Here is a 14,684-nt window from a genome sequence, read left to right on the forward strand (position 1 = left end):
GTGTAAGACCATAAAGCAGTGAGACCTGGGCAGCAAAGGAGGAGGGTACTGTATTCATAGGCTCAAGCATACAGAAATGATAATTACTAGATAAATAAGTAGTACTTCCTTGAGTGAGAGGCCTGGAGGGGTTAGGACAGCAACTAAGTACTAAGAGGAAGGATGGGACTTAAATGTATTAGTGTTCTGATAAGAAGGGCTAGATTTAGGTGGTCTAGGCATGTTGAGAAGATGGAAGATGAGAAATGGGTCTGGAAGATTAGAGATGTGAATGTCGAGGGCAGGGTTGTACAGGGAGACCAAAAAAAAAGTCTGAGATAAGGTCACAGAGGGTGGCCTCAGGGATAAGGGACTGAATAGGGAGGCTACCAGAGATCGAGCAGCATGGAAAGCCACTATTAGGTGACCAAGGTGACTCATGCAAGTATGCTGGAGCCTTCATAAATGATATGATTATACCATCTAAGCCTGCTCCCTTCTGCACACTGTGTATACATAAATACAAGGCTCTGTTCCAAGCTTGCTTTCTAAGCCGCAAAGTTTCCTGCAACATCCTGTTCAAGTCCTTTAACCCTGAAGCCACTGCTTAGAACATTATTCCAAATTTCCTTTGATGTACACCCAGGGGCTCTCCCTAGCACATTTAGGACTGTATGGTGCTACAGCCAGTTACTTTATGCATCTTATCCACATGTCCAAACCATCTCAACCTACCAATATACATTTTCCCACTGGCATTCAATATCCAAAAGTCCTCTTAGCTCTAAAAAATTATTTCTGTCCCACGGTGTGAGTACTCATTTACTACACTCAAACCTGCAGGCATCTTCATTTTCACATCCATGTTTCAGTATCAAAGAGCACTACACTTTTCAGGCATGAGGCACATTACTTTCTTTTCACAGGAAAAGACAGTCTGTTCAACATCAAGGGGCTTCCCTAACTACCTGTTCACATAGCCATAAGACAGTGATGATGACAATGACCTAAAAATCTTGCTTCCCTTTTCAAATGCTATCCCTATTAACATGGAGTGGTGAGTTCTTCAACAAGGTTCTCTGATTTCTCAGGTGCCACAAAATAGCACACTACAGTAAAAGTCCAATTATTCGGCAGATGATTATTCGGAATACCCGATATTTTGGCAGTTTTGAGAAATAGTCCCATTTTCGAAAGTCTTTGATTGTTTGTCAGATATTCCAAATCATCTTGGAAGTCCAGGAAGCGTTATCTCTGACATGTAGGCCTACTGTGTCATTGCACTTGTATATGCTCTCTAATATCTATATTTTTCTGATTCAGGTAGAGTACTGTATTGAGTACAGTATTGTACAGTATCTTATAGTACAGTAACCCCCCTCCCCTAATTAGCCAGAGTTACATCCCTAACCCCCTCGCTAATTCATGAAATTTGCTAAATCCTGATGCCTTCATGAAAATGACATTTACCGGTAATTGTGTAGCTTATGAATCAGTGACACTGTAATGCATTACCCTTAAATAAACGTTTCTTATTAAAACTGTTCCCCTGTTGTTTTTAGCTGTTCAGCTGTGACAACTCTTGTTTGATTCATCAGCATAGTGGAGGAAGGGACTGTCCTAAGTGTTTAACTAAACCTAACCTATCCTAGTTTAACTCTACCTAATAATTTAACCAAGCCTAACCTAACCTCCAGTTGGGAAATAGGGAAACGAAATCCATCTGTGAGGACATGAAGTATGTTTCTTCCACTGCACTGGTAAATATCATAGGTATGGCTTAGTAACTTCAACCCTCAATGGCTGTGGGCTCAGAAATTTGTGCGCACCTCTGGCCGGTTCTGGAACAATTTTTTAAGAGCTCTAAAATCAATGTATTTTTTTTTTAGGATGTGAAGAGAATCATCTGGTACATCTAGCAATGAGTTTTTTAGCTTCCTAAACCCATCCTATGAATCACTATGATTCACTGAAGAACTGATAAAAATACAGTGCGTGCCAAATGGGAGAAAACATAAGAGATTAAGCAACCATCTGACTGCATGGGATGATAGCGTCCAGTCATGTAAACATACCAGTGACTGTTCTCTTCTCATAATTGTTCACAGTTTTTTATAGCTCGCCCTACCTCAACGTCACTGACACCAGTAATGTAATTTGTTGTTCAATGCTGGGGGGTTTTAAGGGGTTAATGGAATACATTACTGTTTACATCAATACTCTCTCTTTCGCATATAAACACAAAAGCAAAACAAAGAATGAGTGCCAAATGTACATATAACTTTCAGCAGAAAGACCTTACCGAATCATATTCCTCCAGTTTACTTTCTGTATTCTTCCGACTATTTTTTTGGGATGAAATCGCTAATTAGTTAAGCCATTACTTTTGAGTTCAGCTATTATGGGGTTCTACTGTACATAATACTCTCTCCAAACACATTTGTAATAATATAAGTAGTGATGACAGTGTTCACTAATACATATATGGTACTGAGCGGGTAGGTAATATTCCGTATCATCTCGACAGTCCGGGAAGTGTTGTCTGTGACTTGTAGGCCTACTGTGTCATTACACGTGTATATGTTCACTACAGTCCCTTCCATATTATTCACATTCAGGTATAGTACTGTACTGATTACAGTATTGTACAGTATCATACAGTATACAGTATTCTCTCCAAACATTTGTAATAATACAAGTACAGTAGAACCTCTTTGGTCCGGACCCCTTTAATTCGGATTTCTGTTAATTCGGACAAAATTTTAAAATAATAGGCTCCAAAAATATGTTGAAAGTACTTCTAAAGGCATTTTCAGTATCGGCACGGAAAGCGATCGTTATTCGTTTAGTCTCGGATCACGCTAGGTCGCAACATGGGCGCCTGTTTAAACACACGCTAGCATTCGTTCCATCAACTAGTTCTCCAACCATTTATATTTTTACTCTGTATTTCAAAAGTTAATCCTCCTTACCATGCCCCTTAATGCAAGTGTAGCTTCTGCAATAAATAAAGGTGTTAAAAGGAGGAGTTTGCTTACACAAAAATGGGTCAGAATATTCTGCAGTGTTTAGTGATTACTGTAGGTTATTTTTTGTACTTAAATGTGCTTTACTTGTACATCAATCATTAGCTTCTTGCCCATATGGGCGTTATCAATATGCCAAAAATGACAATGTATTTTTTGCCTACATAAGTTTTATTTTTATTCCAAATATTACAGTTAATTAATTTATTTTTCTGCCTACACGGGCCTTAGTCACTTACTACAATTTAAAATGTAGGCTAGTTTCTTGTCATGGCCTTACCTGTAAATTATGCAATACAAAACTATCGTACATGATTAGTTTTGTTATTTTAGTATCGTTTCATCTTTTGCAGTTACGTAGGGTTGACATATGCCACATATGTTAATAATTAACATACCTTATGTAGATAGTTTTTGGTATGAACTGGAGATTACCCTGATGGTCCGGACAATCTGCTAATTCGGACAACCCTTCCCCCCATATAGTCCGAATGAGAGAGGTTCTACTGTAGTTATGACAGTGTTCACTAATACATATAGGGTACTGTGTGGGTAGGTTTTTTTATTATTTGGCAAATCTGATTACTCGGCATCGGCCCAGTCCCGTAGATACAAAATAATTGGACTTTTACTGTACTGTCCACTAAAGCAACTCTTGTACTGGAGGCAAAAATCTGTTTGCAATTCAACTGCCAGGTGACGGGATCCACACAGCCCTATACCAACAATGACGAGAACTTCATCATTCCCCCAACTACTTCCCACTTCAGCTGCCATATATATCACACAAGGGGTATGTATGAACTTTTATTTCTCCCTTATCTACATGAATTTGAATCTCCCCAACCTTTCACTGGTGGTGTGACCATTATGTACTGTACTTTAAGAATTTCATATAGGTAATGCTTGAGATTTTATTCTGTAGAAGGATACCTCCCCAACCAAAGACTTACAATAAAATTAAACAACTCAGAAAGAAATATGTTCAGTCATTATTTACCAAATAATTACTAAACTGTCTTCTTTACCTTTCTATAACATTATATATGGTAAATACATTGGTTTCATTGATATTTTTTTCTACATCCACAAAAAAAACACAAGTACAGAGATAAATTTAACATACCCTTTAGAATTAGTGACAAAGCTCTGATCATTTTCTAACAGCCGCTTAATTCCAGAAGGTGGAGATGCTGAAGTTGAGGATCCTGAGGTGGGTGATACAGGTGAGCTGAGAGCAGTAGATGCAGGTGAAGAATGACTGAGTGTTGTGATAGTGGAGCTAGAATCAGAGGTAAGAAGTGGTGAGCATGGAGGATGCACTGCATGACCACTTTGGGTGTTGTTGCTGCCAGTGAGGTGAAATTTTGGAGTAAGGCAGGCAATGCACTTGACACTAGCTGGTTTATTCACCAGAGTACAAGCTGAGCAGCTCCATGGTACCTGGTAAAATTTTAAAAATTTCATTAACTCTCACATTTCACTTGGTACACAACACTAGCACATATAAATGAGTGATTACAAAGTGTTAGTCTTTATCTTTTAGTAAAGAGAAACACTCGGTACTGTTCTTAGTTATTCATTTGCCTTTACTTTTTCATTTCTCAGCATCTCTGCTTTCAATACTGTACTTTACTGCGAGTATTCCTCCAGTAAACAAAGTAGCAATATTGTACACTTTGAGAAGTTCATACTGCCTTACACTACCTGTGTATTCCTCCAGTAAACAAATTAGCAATACTGCACACTTTTAGTAAGTTCATATTACCTTACACTACCACTGAAAGAACTACAGAAGTTAATAGGTGTAAAATTCAGTTATTTTTCATTTTATTAATCCAGTCCCATTAAAGCCAAACCACCAATTTCTGGTCCTGCCCCTTTATGTTACTTAACAAGGATCACCACAACAAGCGACATGACTATCGCCGGAAACATATTGGACCTGTCCAAAGAGAAACCAAACTTTTTTTTATAGTGTACCAACTAGCTAGCATAGCATGATCACTACAGGAGCGTCGTGTAGCGGCAACTTTGAGCTTTAATCTAACACTATCTGCATCACATTTATGTCACTTAGTCATCATGGTACATGTGCTTGAGTGAACATGTTTAGTGCACTTGGTGAATTTTCATCTATCTCTTCAATTGTCAGGGGCAGGGAGGTCCACAGGGGCCAGAGCCATAGAATGGGGCAGCTGGAGGATGATGTAACATTATGGTTTTGTGTGTTCATGCCTCAGGCCTCTTCCTTTGCACTGCATTTCTCAAACACTTTGGGGCGTCCAAATAAAACTTTTTATTGACAGTCTGACTATGTGGAACAAACTCATGATGAACAGTGCACTTGTAATAAAATAATACAATCAACATCCCCTTACGCTAACATGCTTTTTTTTGGTTGCGGTGAAAATCATCCAACCCACTGTGACGACTGCCTATTTGTTTTGACATCGCAGCTGTACACCCATGTTTCACCATCTGTTCTAACCTTTTTCCAGAAAGTTTTCATCAGCATTTGAACAATCACACAGCTCCCGACTGACCGTGACACAGCTCTCTTTTTGCTCCTGTCAGCAGACGCAACACAAATTTTGCGACGACACAGTACATCTTTAGTATGTCAGTTAAAATCATGTGACATGAGCTTTTACAGATGTCTACTTCTTTGGAAACTTCATGGACAGTTAGGTGACAATTTTCACAGATCATAACACACACTTTCTCAACAAGATTGTCATCTCTTGACATGGAGGGCCGCCCAATTTGGAATAATTTTTGGTGGATGCTTTTCCCGATTTGAACCACTGGAACCACTTGTGACACTGTGTATGACTCAAACAATCCTCTACATATGCCTGTTGTGACATATGAAAAGTCTCAATACAAGTTTTTCTCAATCTGAAATAAAAATTTCAAGCAAACATGTTGCTCTTCAAGATCCCTCATTGTTCAATTTGTAACAAATTGCCAAATGCACTTAACAGACATTTACTCAAGTGGATTTACAGTACCTTGATGACTATACCGCTACACAGCAATCCCATCACGATCATACTACGCTGGCTAGTTGGTGTGCTATTTAAAAAGTTCAGCTTCTTTTTGAACAGATCTCATATTTTATGATTTTACAATATACAATGATATTCCGATACTACTGCTGCAAATACTGACAAAAAGATAATACACTATCTACCTACTTACTGACAGATGCCTTAACCCAGTAAGGGGTGGCCACAAGCAAATCATCTCCATGTCTCTTTGTCCCTCACCAGTTTGCTGCCCTCCCACCAACTCACAACTCCTTTCATATATCTCTCCATCTCATCCTCGGCCTCCCCCTCCCTCTCCCCTCCTCCACCTCACTCACATACACTCTCTTCGTTAGTCTCTTGTTCTCCATCCTCTCTACATGGCCAACTACCTCACACCCTTGAATTGTGTCCTTCCAGCAAGGTCCAAGCTTTGCTTCCATGCGTTAGGGTTGGTCACAATACTATCATGCACAAACTTCTTTACTTCCATGCTCCCTTCTCTATTTCTTTCAAAGAATCTGCAATCTTTCTTCCTTGTTGTACCCTTTCAAGCACTTCATCCTCGAAACATCCATCTTTACTCATCACACTACCCAAGTACTTCAATGTACTCACATTTTCAACTTTTTCATCATCCAAACTCACTGTGGTTTCAGTAACTTCATTCCTCTTAAAGACCATAACTTTACTCTTCCTTACATTCACTTTTAGATTCTGTTTCTTACACACACTCCCAGACTCATTCACCAAGCCCTGCAGTTCCACTTTGTCTTCACTTAACAACACAACATCATCTGCAAACACACATCATCATCTGCAAACAAAAGGACAGAAGGTTTCTAAACGCTGCCCTCTCTCATTAGGGACGCTCCAACATCCACTGCCCTACTTTGTATCTATTTTATAACCCCATCCATATACAGATTCAACAACCATGAAGACATGAAACATCCCTGTTTCAATCCAACATTCAGACAGAAAAATTCACTCAGATCAACATCCACAAGCACTGCAGCCTCAGCACCCTCAGACATACTCTTCATGGCATTTAATAACTTCCCATTTACCCCATACATTCTTAATATTTTCCACATTCCTTTTCTATCCACTCTGTCATATGCATTCTCCAAATCCATGAAGGCAGCATACAACTTCTTTCAATTCTCTAGAAACTTTTCCGCTAAAGACATAAGGATGATTATGTGATCTACGCGACCTCTTCTCTTCCTAAAACCTCCCTCTTCTTCTCCAACTAATTCCTCTGTTATTTCCCTAACCCTGTCAGTATATACCCTAACATATACTTTTTCTATTACATTAAGAAGACAAATGACCCTATGATTACCCCACACACTTCTTTTTCCCATTTTCTCTTGTACAGGGGAATGATTATACCTGACTCCCAATCCTCCGGGACTCTACCTTCCTCCCAGGCCAATCGGCACATCTTTCATATCCATTCTACTATGATCTCTCCCCATGCATCAGCATTTCACCACACACTCCATCAATTCCTGGGTCTTTTCCTATTTTGGCTTTCTTCATTGCTTCCACTGCTTCCATCATACTGATCTCTTCCTCCCTTCTCACCTCCCTCCTCCTCCCAGCCATTTCCCACTTGTATCCTCAGTGATAACATTCATATTTTTACACAGTGATTTTTCTTGTTGGTTACTTTTTGAAATTTTGCATTTTGAAAAATATTCCTCCATGCACTTTAGAAATCATTAATCCTTACCAAAAACCGTAGATGTGTTCTCAGATACTGTACACTACTTCTGTTACGAATACTGCTTGAAATGGGGAGCATACCAGGCTATCCTCTCAGGTGTAAAATACACATATTCAAGGATAAGACTGTATACCAAAATGTATAAAAACTCTGACTGGGTGTATTTGTATGGGCAGTATCAAATGTTACAGTCCACTATCAACTTAAACATATAAGTGATATATTAAATCAATGATGGTGTGAGCTGTTTCAACAATGACCCTTCACTGAACATCCTGACCACTTATTGATGAACAATGGAATCATATACCTGTACATATTTCATGCTGATTACTAGATTTATCACAAAAAACACCTAGTGACATCAGTAACATTTTGTTCTTGCTCATCTCCAGATTTCATGATGATGATGGCAACGACAACAACAACAACAACAAAAATAATAATAATAATAATAATAATAATAATAATAATGATGATGATGATGATGATGAGAAGGAGGAGGAGGAGGAGGATGGAGATGGTGAAAATGACAATAAACATTGTTACTGTTGTCATTGTCACCATCTCCATCCTCCTCCTCCTCCTCCTCTTCTTCCTCCTCCTCCTCCTCCTCCTCCATAACAATGAGGATTTCAACAGTTATGATCTTGATAGTGATGATGATAATGATGATGATTACAGTGATCCCTTGATTATTGTACATTACCCCGTATTGCACTGGAAAGAGAGAGAGAGAAAATGATACCCCTCTATGCTGGCTGATTTTGGATTTTTTTTTTTTCTGGCTAAATGGGCTTAATACATCAAAATAAGATCCCTGGCACTAATAAAAATAATCACCAAAGCCAAGTAATCACCAAAATAATCACCAATGTTGGTTGACTCGAGTCGGGCTGGTGCCCACTCGACTTCTGAAATCTTCAAGGTTACTGAGAAAGCAGAGTGGCTGTGAGCCTGAGAAGACTGTCGGCCACCTCCCACACTCCTAAATCAGTGTTGTAGGCGTAGTGGAGAAATGTCTGAAGTTAGCGAGATATGTTATTACCTTCCATTTTACTTTGGTTGCTTGCAATGACTTCTCAATGCTGCAGGTCGTAGATCTACGTCACTGGTGTTTTAGAGGGGGACGTATATGTATGTCCTTAGAGTGGTACAGGTTAGCTGGTACTTCGCCTAGTGGGTGACACTAAACTGTGCACATTAGAAAGCAAAGAACCTAAGGGATTTATTCTGATTGGTACTGGGCATCTCACTTGTAAACCCAAATATTCCCTTTTACAACAATTTAGCTCCAGTGGGTTAGAGCGTTCTGATCAAAGGGTCGGAGGCTCGAGTCCACCCAAGGGTCATTGGTAGACATCAAGAAGGGCATCCAGTCATAAAGTGCTACATGCTCCCAAACCTAAGTCCTCTACCCAGGGGCAATGTCTTAGCCCTTATGAACGAAAGAGGACATGGTGTAAAAAATAAATTAATTAAAAAAATAACTTATGATAAGTCAGAAACACACACAAGCATGATTAAGTTAACAGAAAATTATAAAAAGGGCCCAAAACAGAAGAAATGCAAACCATCTAGAGACCTCAGATGGGCTTAAGGTAAGGGGCTTTGAAGCTAGGGGACTGAGAGTTGGTGATCTCCACCACCTGGGATTAACTTCTCGAGTAGGACCTCATATCCAAACCCCTCAAGACCATCAGAAACCAACAAACTTTGCACCATCCTTGTCAGCAGAAACCAGCTCCGGTGCATGATAACAAAGTTTTTTGGCCAAAAAATATGTGATAATGGCAGAAGTGCAGACTTCCATCTAGCAGTGATAATGAAAACCACTATACCAAGTGTGTGATACCAAGGGATCACTGAATTATTATTATTATTATTATTATTATTATTATTATTATTATAAATATTATTATTATAAATATTATTACACAGATACAGTAAAAGAACAATACTTACTTCATTTTTAGCACCAACAACCCATCCCAGGAGAGAAGATCGCTTTGGGAGCTTAGTGTGCAACCTGAGAGTGTTATTCTGACAAGCACGGCAGAAGAATGTCAGTCTCTCATACTCGCCAATTTTACACTGCACCAGCTTGGCTCCACACTCCACACACTTTCCTTTCTTGTACACATTCATGAATTTATTAAGGTTTTTGCCTTCTTTCCTGCACTGTAAAAAGAATAAACTGAATATCTTCATTTGAAATTAGTCCTCATGTACACTCACACCAAAAAGTAACGGTGCACCTTTGACATGAAGCAATGGCACCAGACAATGGCTGCTTGAAACTGAACAATGATTTTTTCCCCATGCTGATAAACTTGCTCCCTCAAGGATGCTATACATGGCTTGTCTGTGACATTTTCTAATCCGTATTGCTATTATGTGTATAGCAAAGTGATTAAAAAAAAATTTTATCCAAAATTCACGAGCTATATTGATCATTTTGGGTGGCATCATGCCCTACCGGTGCAATATTTTTGGGGGGTGACTGTACAGTAGTACCATACTTCACTACTGCTGAACCTAAGTACAGTATAGTACCCTCGCATCCAGTAAGGTATTTTTGTCAGACAGTACTACCGTACTGGACTAAATCTGCACTGGACAAACAACAAACCTTGTGGGAAAAATGAATGTCAGACAAGCCTTGAAAAAGTGCCCCTAAAATTCAACTTAACTACACTTTGACACAACTAAGATTTTACCCACCTTTAAGGTGAGTGGTGATGGGCTTGGGGGGGGAAGGAGGAGAGGTTCCCAAGGCTGTAAGAGGTCCTACTGACCCCCTGGAGGAGGGCCTTCAGGATCCTGCGGCCTCTCTGCCTCAACCTTCCTCATAAATACCTCAGTCACATGCTGACACCGTCGTCTTCGTCATCAGGGGAAAATGCAATACTGCAGTTTGATTGGTACACATCACAAGGAAGGCGTACTGGACTGGAGCAGCAGTACTAGGGAAACATTCCTCGGTGTTGGCCATCTTCCCAAGCAGATACAGGTAGTAGTACTGGATGCAGCACGTCAGTACTAGAGAACTCCTCAGATTTGGCCCACTTTGTGCAGCCAATCCGTACAAGCCCAACAAACCCGTACTACAGTAATAAATTATTTAATTTTTTTACCAACCATACTGGACGAGAATAGTGCTGGACAAACGCGTACTGGACGCGAGAATACCGTACATGGACATAGCTCAGCTTTCAATCTTTCTTATCAATATGACATGTGACAAAACACTAAGTTAATTTCATCATATTATATATCATCGCTAAACCTACAGACTACATTCAGCATCCACTATCATAATAAGAATTTACATACCTATCTATCTATAATCTAATTATTTATTGTCTTATGGAATATAGGGGTCTGGGGATAGGCTACTTAGTCCTGACATTTAACCAGTAAAATGTAGCACTGGAGAACATGCCTGTGTCCTTCATTTAAAAAAAAAAAAAAAAAAAAAATCTAGTAATGAGAGAGAACATGTTAAATACGGCTATGTCTAACAATCAATATTTCTCATACCTTTTTTTTTTTTTTTATGCATGAAAGAAGGAACCAAAGGCCAAAGCCCACAAACTGTTCCTTCCAAGAAAAAAAAAATACAAAAGAGAGCCAAATTCATGATCTGTTCATTTTGGGATGCCTGGACACCCTGCGTTTGAAAGACTGGAGACATAGAATGTAGGAAATACAGACAGAGAGAGACAGTTCCAGAGTTGACCTGTTGCATAAATGAAGGACTGGGAGTAACGGTTAACTCTTGCATTAGAGAGTTGGACAGAAAAGGGATGAGAATTTGTTGCTCGACGGGTGCTACGCACCCGTAGTAGAGGTGCAGGGATGCAAGCAGACAGTTCAGAGGAGCAGTGACCATTGACGTAGCGAAAGAAAAGAGATAAAGAGGCAACAGTGCGACGAAGAGACAGAGTTGAAGGGAGCCAGTAAGAGGAGAGGTGATGAGACGAAATGCCTTTGACTCCACCCTGTTGAGAAGAGCTGTATATGGGAAGCCTCCCCACACACAAGAGTTGTAATCTAAACAGGGGCAAATAAAACCCGTGTATAAAGTCATCACCTGTCCAGGGGTAAAGAAGGTACACAGTCGGCTTAGCAAGCCTAATCTCTTAGAAGCAGATTTTACAGGAGATGTAATATGATTTTCCCAAGATAAGTCCCAAGTGAATGAAACCCCAAGCATGTTCAAGGATGAAGCAAGATTGAGCTGGATATTATTAAACCTTAGAGGGTACTCCTGTGGAAGATCGTGTCGGGTTGATAGGTGTAAAAACCGAGTTTCTGATGCATTAAAAACAACAAGATTATTTTTATCCAAGTCAGACATTAGGTGTGCCATAGCCTCATCCCTTGTTTGTTAAGTAACTGTTGAGATGGACGTTGCAGGAACCGAATGGAAAGGTGAAGGGTGGAATCATCAGCGTATGAGTGGACAGAGTTAGATGTACAATTTAGAAGGTCACTGATGAATAAAAGGAAGAGAGTTGGTGATAGGACAGAGCCCTGAGGAACACCACTGTTAATAGATCTAGGAGAAGAACGATGGCCATCTACAACAGCAGCTACAGAACAACCTGAAAGGAAGCTATTGATGAAGGCACAGATAGAAGGATAGAAACCATACGAGGGCAGTTTAGAAATTAAAGATTTATGCCGGACTCGATCGAAAGCCTTTGAGATGGCAAGTGCAATGGCTTTTGCCAAAGTCCCGAAAGGAGGATGACCAGGAGTCTGAAAGGTAGGTGAGAAGATAGCCAGTGGAGTTTCCCTGATGGAACCCATACTGACGATCAGAGAGAAGGTTGTGATAGGAAAGACGCTTTGAAATTTTTCTATCAAGAATTGACTCGAAAACTTTTGAAACACATGATGTTAAAGCAATTGGACGATAGTTACAGGGTTGGGAACGGTCACCCTTCTTTGGGACTGGCTGAATGAGAGCAAACTTCCACCAAGAAGGAAAGGTACAAGTTGACAGACAAAGGTGAAAGAGTTTACCGAGGCAGGGTGTAAACACAGAAGCACAGTTCTTGAGAACAACAGGAGGGACCCCATCAGGCCCATATGCCTTGTTAGTACTGAGGCCAGTGATGGCAAAAATACATCAGCTGAAGAAATTTTAATGTCAGCCATGAGGAAGTCAGAGGGGGGAAGTGATGGAGGAACAGCACCAGAATCGTCTAAGGTGGAATTGGAGGAGAAAGTCTGAGCCAAGAAATCTGCTTTATCAGAAGAAGAAATAACTACAGAGCCATCAGAATAGAAAAGAGGAGGGAAGGATGATCTGGTAAAGTTGTTAGAAAGGTTTTTGGCAAGGTGCCAGAAGGAGTGGGAAGAATTCGAGTTGGAGAGTTGAGAGCACTTAATATGGATGAAATTATTTCTAGCAGAGCGAAAAACAGACTTAGCACGATTCCGGGCAGGAACATAAAAAAGATGTGATTCAGGGGTGGGTTGGCTCTGGTACCTTTTATAGGCCCTCTCCTTGTTGCAGACAGCATTAGAACAAGAGTGATTAAACCAAAGCTTTCTTGCATTAGTCAGAGTATATGAGAAAGGCATGTATGCTTCCATGCCTGAGAGAATAACCTCTGTAATGCGCAAGGCACACTCAGATGGCTCCCAGCCATGGAAACAATAATCGTTCCATGGAAAATCAAAGAGGCCCTCCCAGTCTGCAGCTCCAAAGTGCCACAGACAACGTTTCTTTGGAGGGTCCACAGGCCGTACCGGAGCGATAGGACAGGTTAAAGTAATAAGGTTGTGATCGTAGGAGCCCAACGGAGAGGAAAGATTAATAGTGTATGTAGAAGGATTAGTTCTAAGGAAGAGGTCAAGTATGTTGGAGCTCTCTCCAAGGCAGTCAGGGATATGGGTAGGGTGCTGTACAAGCTGCACTAGGTCATTAAAGATAGAAAAGATGTAGGCTTGTTCACCAGGTAGATCTGTGAAAGGAGAGGAGATCCACAGGTGGTGGTGAACACTGAAATCTCCTAGAATGGAGATTTCAAAGAAAGGAGAAATGGATAGAATGTGTTCCATTGTAGAAGTAAGATAGTCAAAGAATTTTTGATAGCCAGTAGAATCAGGGGATAAGTAACCAGCGCAGATATATTTAGTCCGAGAATGACAAGAAAGCCGAAGCCAGACAGTAGAGAATTCAGTAGCATCAAGTTCAGGGACACGAGAGCAAGATAAATCGGTACGTATATATACACAACATCGACCTATGGCTTTGAAATGAGTATAGAGAAAGTAGGAGGAAACAGAAAAGGGTTTGCTGCTCAGACAGCTAAGAGTCTGTCAAGAAGAGAAGGTAAGGTTTAGTTTTTCTTTTTTTTTTTAATGTGCCTGACTCTGAGCATAGGCTTCACAGCCTGCTTTCAAGGCCCAGTAGTCCTCCTACGTACCGTACACCTCTACATGTCACCACTTCGGCACTAACATCCACTGTCCATACTGAATACATGCTAGGACTGTCTCATATAGGACTCGTTTATTGGTATTTGCGGGGGTATTTTTATGACATGTCGGCGGTTCTTCCGGTAGAGCAGTAATGTCTGATATTTATAAAACTCAAATCCTTAAACTGTTCCCTGCCCCAGTGGGATTTGAACCTGGGTCCGTTAGGACTGCAGGCCAACTCCCTACCGTGGAGGAGAGGTGGTGTTCGACAGAAAGTTAGAGGAAAGGCCGCGAATGTTGCAGAAATGAAGAAGAAGTGAGTCAGACAGTGGTTCCAGGCATTGCTCTGTGTCATCACTGGAAGAGGGGTTGATGGTGGGGGAATTTATGGTCACCCCCTCCCTGGGGACCCCGAGGCTTGATTTTCTGCTGCCATTTTACTTTTAATTTTGAAAAGGAAGTATAGTGTGT

At 40.4% G+C, this 14,684-nt stretch overlaps 1 protein-coding gene across 1 annotated transcript in view; it reads right to left on the reverse strand.

Annotated features, from left to right (window-relative positions):
- LOC145399737 (uncharacterized) overlaps positions 1–14,684 on the reverse strand; it is a 342,222-nt gene that overhangs the window by 96,272 nt on the left and 231,266 nt on the right. The window contains exons 6-7 of the mRNA XM_080272285.1: positions 9,738–9,953; positions 4,132–4,448 (exon numbers count right to left, since the gene is read on the reverse strand). Of these exons, the coding sequence (XP_080128411.1) occupies positions 4,132–4,448; positions 9,738–9,953 (533 nt within the window). The remainder of the gene's footprint in view (positions 1–4,131; positions 4,449–9,737; positions 9,954–14,684) is intronic.

This window comes from Coenobita brevimanus, chromosome 50 (genome assembly GCF_032717465.1).
Source record: "Coenobita brevimanus isolate Jiangsu-jjx chromosome 50, ASM3271746v2, whole genome shotgun sequence".
NCBI classification, from domain to species: Eukaryota; Metazoa; Arthropoda; class Malacostraca; order Decapoda; family Coenobitidae; genus Coenobita; species Coenobita brevimanus.